The following is an 8,818-nucleotide window of genomic DNA, read 5'->3' as shown; positions in this document are numbered from 1 at the left end:
CGCTTTGCACCTTGAGTGACCCCTCAGTGACCTCTCGGTGACCTCTCGGTGACCCCTCGGTGTCCCCTGAAAGCCTCACGAGGGGGTGGTCACGGCACCCCAAAAATCTGCTCCTCTATGTCCAGGCTTGTTCCCGGCTGCTTTCTCCCAAAATCCCTGCACCCCCAAATTTCACAGTGTAGGAACCTGAGTCCTCTCCCCCAGTCCCCTGAGAGCCCCCAAATTCCAGGCCGGCAGCTCCAGGGCTCTCCAGACCTGCCCTCCCCCACTTTTTTGGGGAAAGCAGCTGGATTTGGGGGTGTAGGGTGGGGGACAAGAGGAAGAGGAGCCCCAGGGAGGAAGGGCTGGAACAGGGGAGAGAAGAGGGCTGAGAGCACGGCGATCACCCCGCGTCCATCTGTCCATCTGTCCTTCCATCCCGGGGCCTCAGCCAGGATTTGGGATCCGGGTGGAGCCGATGCCCCCCCTTCCCCTCCACCCCCCAAACCCTTCAGGGGCTGCCGGGCGGGTTCGGCTCGGGAAGGGGACGGTACCAGAACCGAGAGCTCCGGGGGTGACCCCACTGCTTCCCCCCGTTCCCCCCCAGCTCCGGGCAGGGCAGAGCCCAGAGGGGGCTGGGGGAGCCCCCCCGGGCCACCCTTCACACGGGGGAGGTGGCCGTGGACTCGCTGGCCAGGCTGTCGGCGATGTCCCCGCGCTGGACCCTGCGCAGGGCGGCCAGCAGCGCGTCCAGCGTGGCCGACTCGCGGCAGGCCCAGTGGGCCAGCAGGGCCCGGGCCGGGGACTCCTCGCGCGTGAAGGAATCGATCAGCTCCTCCTTGTAGCCCAGCTCGCCGGCCAGCTGCCTCCACGTGTCCTCGGCCGAGCTGCCCAGCAGCTTCTCCACCTCCTCCTGCTTGCTGGCCGGCAGCGCTGTGTACAGGTTCCCGTCAGCCTTGGGAGCTGGGAGAGGGGAAAGGGCCTCAAATCCATCCTGGGGGGTTGTGTCCGTCCTGCCCGCCTGTTCTGGGGTGTTCCTGACTGTCCCGGGCTGTTCCTGTCCATCCTGGGGTGTTCCTGTCCATCCTGGGGTGTTCCTGCCTGTCCATCCTGGGGTGTTCCTGTCCATCCTGGGGTGTTCCTGCCTGTCCCGGGGTGTTCCTGCCTATCCTGGGGTGTTTCTGCCCATTCTGGGGTGTTCCTGCCCATCCCAGGACACCCCTGTCCATCCCAGGACATCCCAGCCCACCCCGTGCCCACCCCAGGGTGCCCCACTGGGTCCCACCTGGCCCCTGGGTGCCCGGCCCGGGGGGTTGCTGGTCGTGCAGGCTCTGGCTGTCCACGGAGATGCCGCTGTCACTGTGCAGCTTCTCCCCCTCGGGGGACGGGGTCTGGTTCACCGGGCGGTTGTTGGCTCCTTGCTTGTTCTGCTTGCAGCTGTTCCACCTGTGGGGACAGTGACACGGAGGGGACATCCCTGGGGCTGGCAGGGCTCTGTCCCACTCCCTGGGCTTTGTCCCAGACCATGGATTTTGTACCCTTCCCTGGGATTTGTCCTATTTCCCTGCACTTTGTCCCATTTTCTGGTTTCTGTGCTGGTGCCAGGACAGGCACAGGGACAGCACGGGCTGGGACAGGGACAGGGGTACAGTGGCTCCCCCCACCCTGCTGCCACCTCCCTTCTCCCTCCTGACTGAATTTTGGAATCTCCACCATCCTGGTGCCCTGCGTGGTGACACCTGTGGCCATGGGACATCCAGAGGACTCCCACTGTTCCCTGCTCCCCAAACCCCTGTCCCTGTCCCTGTCCCCATCCCCTGTACCTCTTGAAGGCGATGTAGGCCACCAGCCCCACCACCACAGCAGCCAGGATGGAGCAGTAGACAGGGATGAGGTTGTCACTGGTCCCGTGGGTCACCACGGGCTGTGAGCTGCCCATGACGGTGGTGGCCACATCTGCTGCAGTGCTGGCCACGCCCTCGGTGCCCAGTGGCTCCCTGGTGGCGGGCTCGGGGCTCTCGGAGCCCCCCAGCGCCGGGGTCTGCGTTGTCCAGCGAGGGTGGAGACCTGCCAGGGTGGAGGGGAGGGAAAATCAGGATCGGGAATTCCTGCAGGGATCTCTTCCCAAGGCTCTGCGGATTGGGGAGGTGACATCTCTGCCGCCTCCCCCTGTCCCCAGGTTTGGCCACACAAGCCAGAGCTGTCCCCTCTGTCGCCTGCCCCCGGGGTGGCTGGAGGTGGCCGTGGCTTCGTCAGCTCTGTCCCAGCACAGCCCCCTTGGGGCTCAGATCCTGCTGCCAGCCCCCAAATCCGGGGAAGCCACCCCAGATGCCCCCCCTGCACCCCAAATCCACACCAGGACGGGACAGAGGTGCCCCAGGTGCCCCACACCCCGCATGGAACCGCTCCCGGAGCCCCAGGGCCTGGAATTGCCCCTTTCCCGGCCCGGCTGCTCCTTTTGGGAGTGACCCCGTTCCTGCCACACCCGGGCGTGTCCCAGGATCCGTCTGGTCTTGCCCCAGGGGAACGCGTGGCTGCCCCATCCCACCCCATGGATCCCATGGATCCCATGGATCCCGTTCCAAATTACTTGTGCCTTCTCTGGGGCTTTGCCCGGTGCCACCGTCAGGGCCAGGCCACATCCCCCAGCCCATCCCGGGGTGAGGATGCGCCGGGAATCGCAGCAGGAGCTGGGACCTGGCCCTGCCACTGCCCCGGGATCAGAGCTGGGCTGGAATTGCGTGAGGATGGGATGGTGTGAGGATGGGATTGTGCTGGGCTGGGATTCCGCCCCGCCAGCCCCCAGGGCCACAGCGCTGTCACAGGGGGGTTGGTGACAGAGGGGGTTGGTGACAGAGGGGGTTGGTGACAGGGGGGGTTGGTGACAGAGGGGGTTGGTGACAGGGGGTTGGTGACAGGGGGGGTTGGTGACAGGGGGGGTTGGTGACAGAGGGGGTTGGTGACAGGGGGGGTTGGTGACAGGGGGGGTTGGTGACAGAGGGGGTTGGTGACAGAGGGGGTTGGTGACAGAGGGGGTTGGTGACAGGGGGGGTTGGTGACAGGGGGTTGGTGACAGAGGGGGTTGGTGACAGAGGGGGTTGGTGACAGAGGGGGTTGGTGACAGGGGGGGTTGGTGACAGGGGGGGTTGGTGACGGGGGGGTTGGTGACAGAGGGGGTTGGTGACAGAGGGGGTTGGTGACAGAGGGGGTTGGTGACAGGGGGGGTTGGTGACAGGGGGTTGGTGACAGAGGGGGTTGGTGACAGAGGGGGTTGGTGACAGGGGGGGTTGGTGACAGGGGGGGTTGGTGACAGAGGGGGTTGGTGACAGAGGGGGTTGGTGACAGGGGGGGTTGGTGACAGGGGGTTGGTGACAGAGGGGGTTGGTGACAGAGGGGGTTGGTGACAGAGGGGGTTGGTGACAGGGGGGGTTGGTGACAGGGGGGGTTGGTGACAGAGGGGGTTGGTGACAGAGGGGGTTGGTGACAGGGGGGGTTGGTGACAGGGGGGTTTGGTGACAGGGGGGGTTGGTGACAGGGGGGGTTGGTGACAGAGGGGTTTGGTGACAGGGGGGGTTGGTGACAGAGGGGGTTGGTGACAGAGGGGGTTGGTGACAGAGGGGGTTGGTGACAGCGGGGGTTGGTGACAGGGGGGTTGGTGACAGAGGGGGTTGGTGACAGAGGGGGTTGGTGACAGCGGGGGTTGGTGACAGGGGGGTTGGTGACAGAGGGGGTTGGTGACAGAGGGGGTTGGTGACAGGGGGGGTTGGTGACAGAGGGGGTTGGTGACAGGGGGGGTTGGTGACAGAGGGGGTTGGTGACAGAGGGGGTTGGTGACAGGGGGGGTTGGTGACAGGGGGGTTGGTGACAGGGGGGTTGGTGACAGGGGGTTGGTGACAGGGGGGTTGGTGACAGAGGGGGTTGGTGACAGAGGGGGTTGGTGACAGGGGGGGGTTGGTGACATCCTGCCCTGCCATGGCCCAGCCCCGCTGCCCTTTGGGAGCCGCTCCCGAGGCCGCTGTGGACAAAGCCGTCCCTGTGTCCTTGACTTGTGGCTCCATTTACTCGACCCTTGGGCAGAAGCTGCCCCGTGCCCGGCTCGGCGGCGGCCGGCACAAAGCTCTTTTCTTGCAGGGCAGGCAATGACGCCGCTCCCAGCCCGGAATCGCCGCTGGCTCTGCCAAGGAGCCGCCGGCAGCCCTGGCTGGAGCAGCCTTGGCTGGATCTTGGAGTTCCCCGAGAGCTCAGCGCGGCTCTGACTGTCGCTCTGTCCCTATTCCTCCCTTTTCCTGCTTTCCCGAGCTGTGTTTAGGATGCTGATCCCAGCTCCTTTCTCTTTCACATCCCACCGCCGCTCCCCAAACCCATCTCCACCGGGATTTTCCCAGCGACAGCAGAGCCGTGACAATGACACGGCCGCCCGGCGCTGGGCTCTTACCCCGGCACTCCGCATCCGCCACGGCCGTGCACTCCCTCACCAGCACCTCGTTCTCCTCGCACGTGGTGCAGGGCAGGCAGGGATCCACGAAGTTGGCCTCGCTGGAGAAGGTTCCCTCGGGACACTCCTCGCACACCGTGTCCTGCGAGTCCTTGCAGGAGAACATGAGGCCGAAGCCGACCTCGCACACGCGGCACTCGCGGCAGCTCCCGCTCGACTCGTCCTGGAAATATCCGTAGGCGCAGACACAGACGGCGTCGTCCGACTCGACGCAAGGAGCGGACATGCTCTGCAGGCCCCCGCACTGCGTGCACGGCCTGCACGGCTCCGTGGCGCTCACCGTGTCCGAGAAGGTGACGCCTGCGGGGACACGAGGGGGAACGGGGCTCGCTCTGCTGTCCCAGGGATGGAATTGTTGCTCGTGCTCCCGCTGTTGCTCTCTGGGGTTAAAGGGAGAGGGGTCCCCCGCTCTGTGGCACTCCCCATCTTCCTGTTAACACTTTTCCTATTCCTGCAGGAATTCCCTGCTCCAGGCTTCCCTTCTCGTTAACACCTGCACCATTCCCACAGGAATTCCCAGCTCCAGAGCCTTCCGAGTTCTGCTTCCCAATATCACCTTCCCCATTCCCACAAGAATTCCCAGCTCTGACCAACTTCCAGGCTCTGCTTCCCATTCCCCCCACAATTCCCAGCTCCGAGCATCCACCAAAAATCCCAGTTCCGATGAACTACTTCCCCCATTCCCCAGCAATTCCCAGTTCTGAGCATCCTTCCAGGCCCAGCTACCCACTATCATCTCCCCCTTCCCACCTCCTCATCCCATTCACACCTTCGTTCCCCATTAATTCCCCACCCGGAATTCCCAGCACCCAGTGCCCACCCCAGCGTTAATTCCCTCTTTTATTCCCATTCCTGACCTCCCGACGCTCCCTCTGGCCATCCCCGCTCCTCACACCCCATCCCTTTTTTATTCCACATCCTTCCCGAGGGGTCCCCAGGGCCCCTTGCCCCATCCCCGGCCGCGTGTCCCCGGCTCGGGGTGTGATGGGGACAGGAGGTGACAGCTCGGAATCGCTGACTCTGCCTGACCCCGCTGCTCCCGGCGCTCCGGTTTCATCCTGCAGGACGGCGCTGCCAGGAAAATCAATCCCCGCGCTCCCGGAGGAGTTCGGGGATATTTTTAGTCCCCGGAAGAGGGGTCAGAGCCATCCTGGAGGGCGAAGCTGCTGCCCCCGCGCTCCCACCGTGCTCCGTCCCAGGGAAATTCCAGCCCGGGGGATGGAGAAGGAGCCGGGGAGCCCGTGCTGACCCCTGACCCGTGCCAGGGATGGAGCTGGGAATGGCGATTCCAGCTCTCAGCAACTTCCCTGGGGACACCGAGATGGGCGCAGAGCTGCTGGGGACAGGGATTTCGGGCTGCTCCACAGCGGGACGAAGCGTCCGGAGCCTCCGGGAGGGATGGAAGCTCCATCCCAGCCTCGGATCCCAGCGGATTTTTCCCTTCCCCACCACCTGTGCCTGTGCCCGGGTGTCCTGAGGCTTTCCTTGGATCTGCAGAGGACACCGGGGGATGTGGAATCACAAAACCCTGGAATGCCTTGTGTCAGGAGGGACCTTCAGCCTCACCCAGTCCCTGGACAGGGGCACCTCCTGCCATCCCAAAACCCATCCTGGGACATTCCCAGGGCTGTGGCAGACCCTGGGCACGCTGTCCCCGGTGCTGCCAGCCCTGCGGTGGCCCAGAAGCCGCTGCCCTGTGCCCAGCCGGGCGAGCAGCGCCGGAGCAGCCCCGGGGCGGCACAGGCGGCTCCCATTAACCTGGGCTCATCCCTCGCATTATCCTGAATTATTGATGGGCCCCATTAGAGCGGGGAAGTGGCCAGGAAAGGCTTTCGGCTGAGTGGGCACATTTGCAGTGGCAGCCGAAGGTATCTGAGCTGAGCAATTACAGCCGAGATTCAAACGGCAGCGAGGGATAAATAAATCATGAGGCAGCACTCGGGCACTGGGGGGGGGGGGCTAGAATGGGGGGGAAAAAGGAAAATTCGAACAACCCCTCCCTTTTGGGATGGTCTCTGAGTCGTTCCCCCCCCCCCCTCCCGGGCTTTGGTTTTGGTTGCAGCAGAGTTTCAGATTTTTTTTTCCCAAAACAATTCCTCGGGCGGGTCGGGAACGCATCCAAGGGAGTGCCCGGGGTGCAGGTGGGGATCCCAGCGCTGGGCCGTGCCTGCATTCCTGGGGTGCAGTCTGGAGGGGCTGCCAGGAGCGGGGCTGCCTCTGCCTGCCCGGCCGCAAGATCCGGGGGATCCAGGGCGGTCCAGGGGGATTCAGAGTGATCCAGGGGGATTCAGAGTGATCCAGGGGGATCCAGGGGGATTCAGAGTGATCCAGGGGGATCCAGGGGGATTCAGAGTGATCCAGGGGGATCCAGGGGTGTTCAGAGTGATCCAGGGGGATCCAGGGGAGTTCAGGGGGATCCAGGGGGATCCAGGGGGATCCAGGGGGGGGGGGGTCAGGGCCACAGGATCCTCTCCCCATCCCAGCAAGGCACAGCTGCAGTGGTTGCAGGTTTCCTTCCCTCCACACCCCAAAATCCCTCTCAGGGAAGACCTGAGGATGGGGAGGAGGTTTTCCCTTGGTGAGATCCAGATTTTGGCGGAATCCAGCCCCAGTATGGGGCTGGGGGAATCCATCCCGGACTGGGATCCACCCTGGACTGGGATCCACCCTGGACTGGGATCCATCCCTCCCTGGGCACAGAGAGGCAGCGCCGTCCATCGATTCCGCAGGATTCTGAGGTATTTTTAGCCCTGCCCTGGCTCTGCTCCATCCCTGCTCGGCTCCTGCAGCCTCCTCTGCCTCTGCCGTGCCCTGGACACGGGAATTGCGCCTGGAGACGCCACTCCCTCCCCTCCTCCCGTGGTTCGCCTCTCCCTCCTCAGCTTTGCTGGGATTTTGTGGCCTTTGCATGGTTTAAAATAAAAATACAACAAATGGGAGGCGTGCCCGTGGGTGAATGTGAGGTCGGTCGGGGTGGGCTGGGAGATTTTTTGGGGTCAATGTCGAGCCAGCAGGTGAAAAGAGCAGGGACGGGGCTGGGAATGAGTCTGGGGTCAGCGGATCCCAGCCCAGGGAGAGCAGGGATTGACAGGGAGGATCTCTGGAGGGACGCCGGTGCTCAGGGAATCCGGGAATATCCCAATCCCAAAGATCACCCGCTCCCCCCGTGCACGGGACCACCCCAAATCCCACCCTGTGCCTGAGAGCGCTGACAGACCCACCACGCCCCAAAATCCCATTTTGGGGGGAATAATCTCTCATTTTAATAAACCCTTTCCCTAAAATCCGGCCCAAACTCCGCCTGGCTCAGCAGAGGGGTAACCCGGGAATGATGCAGAACTCCAGGAGGGAACCAGGGGATGCTGGGGGCCGCTCCATCCTCTGTCCCCGGTGCCCCTCGGGGGTCTGGGGGGTACTCACTGTCCAGGCAGGGCTCACAGACCGTCTGGTTCACCCCGCACGGCTGCACCACGCCCTCGCCCACGTTGCAGGCCCGGCAGCATTCCCCGCTGGCCGTGAACAGATTGGTGGAACAATCCAAGTCCTTGGAGCCCCCGGCGGGTCCCTGCAGGGAGAGCAGAGCCGGGAGGTCACCGCTGTCCCCGGCGTGGTGTCACAACCGGGGAGGGGACAGCTCCGGGACATCATGATTGTTCTACATACAGATTTTTTTGGGGGGGGAAAGCGATTTTTTCCAGGCAAAATTCACTCATGGGGAAAGCTCTGCGGCTGCAGGGAGTCGGGAGAGCCCCCAGGGATGTTTTGGGGTGAGGTTTGTCCTTGTCCCTGACCTCCTCTAAGGGCACTGTGCCACCCCGGGGGCTCAGCCCTTCCCACCTGGGGATGGGAGAGGAGAAATTCCTGCCTCTGTGGAGGGTCTGGAGAGCCTGGGCTGCACCTCTGCCCCCCCCCCCCCCAAAAAAAAAATAAAAAACCCAGGCACCAGAAATGAGATGGAAATGAGGAACTAGGGGAGCAAAGGAGCTTCGGTGCCCTCCCTGTCTGGTGTCCCTGCTGGTACAACCTGTCACCACACCCGGCACCCACAAATATCCCACGGGCAGCCCGGGGAGGGGCGAGCTGCTCCCCAAAACCCCTCCTGGCCAGGTCCATGGGGTGCAAGAACCTTGTCCTGGAGATCCCAGCCCTCCCAGACCTCCTCCAGCTCCCTCTTCTCACAACCCCAAGGCCGAACCGTCCCTCGGCCACCCACCCACGGCTGATTTTTTTTTTTTTTTGGGAGGGGGGGGGGTGGAGGAGGGAAAGGCTCGGGGGAGCATCTGGCGGCCTCGTCAGCGCCTTGGCCGCGTCCCCGCGCTCGATGCGGCGCTCGGAGCTCCGCAT

General features: G+C 64.0%; 1 protein-coding gene across 1 annotated transcript; it reads right to left on the bottom strand.

The window, feature by feature from the left end:
- Nucleotides 1–640: 640 nt before the first annotated feature.
- Nucleotides 641–8,818, bottom strand: NGFR (nerve growth factor receptor). Its single transcript, XM_062508049.1, has 6 exons — nt 8,688–8,818; nt 7,895–8,070; nt 4,415–4,774; nt 1,803–2,046; nt 1,265–1,425; nt 641–942 (listed from the first exon to the last, which is right to left on the bottom strand). Exons 1-6 carry the CDS (start codon nt 8,816–8,818, stop codon nt 641–643), a joined length of 1,374 nt encoding a protein of 457 aa, XP_062364033.1.

This window comes from Cinclus cinclus, chromosome 24 (assembly GCF_963662255.1).
Source record: "Cinclus cinclus chromosome 24, bCinCin1.1, whole genome shotgun sequence".
Lineage (NCBI taxonomy): Eukaryota > Metazoa > Chordata > Aves > Passeriformes > Cinclidae > Cinclus > Cinclus cinclus.
Note: the sequence above shows the minus strand (reverse complement) of the source record. Positions and strands in the feature narration are given on the sequence as shown.

Bases quoted from the DNA above. Each gene is read 5' to 3' on its own strand.
- NGFR (XM_062508049.1), bottom strand. From the start codon at position 8,818: ATGCGGAGCTCCGAGCGCCGCATCGAGCGCGGGGACGCGGCCAAGGCG. The intron at 1,426-1,802 runs GTACAGGGGATG...CTGTCCCCACAG, and splicing joins GCCTACATCGCCTTCAAGAG to GTGGAACAGCTGCAAGCAGA. The intron at 943-1,264 runs GTGGGACCCAGT...CCCCTCTCCCAG, and splicing joins GCCGGGCACCCAGGGGCCAG to CTCCCAAGGCTGACGGGAAC.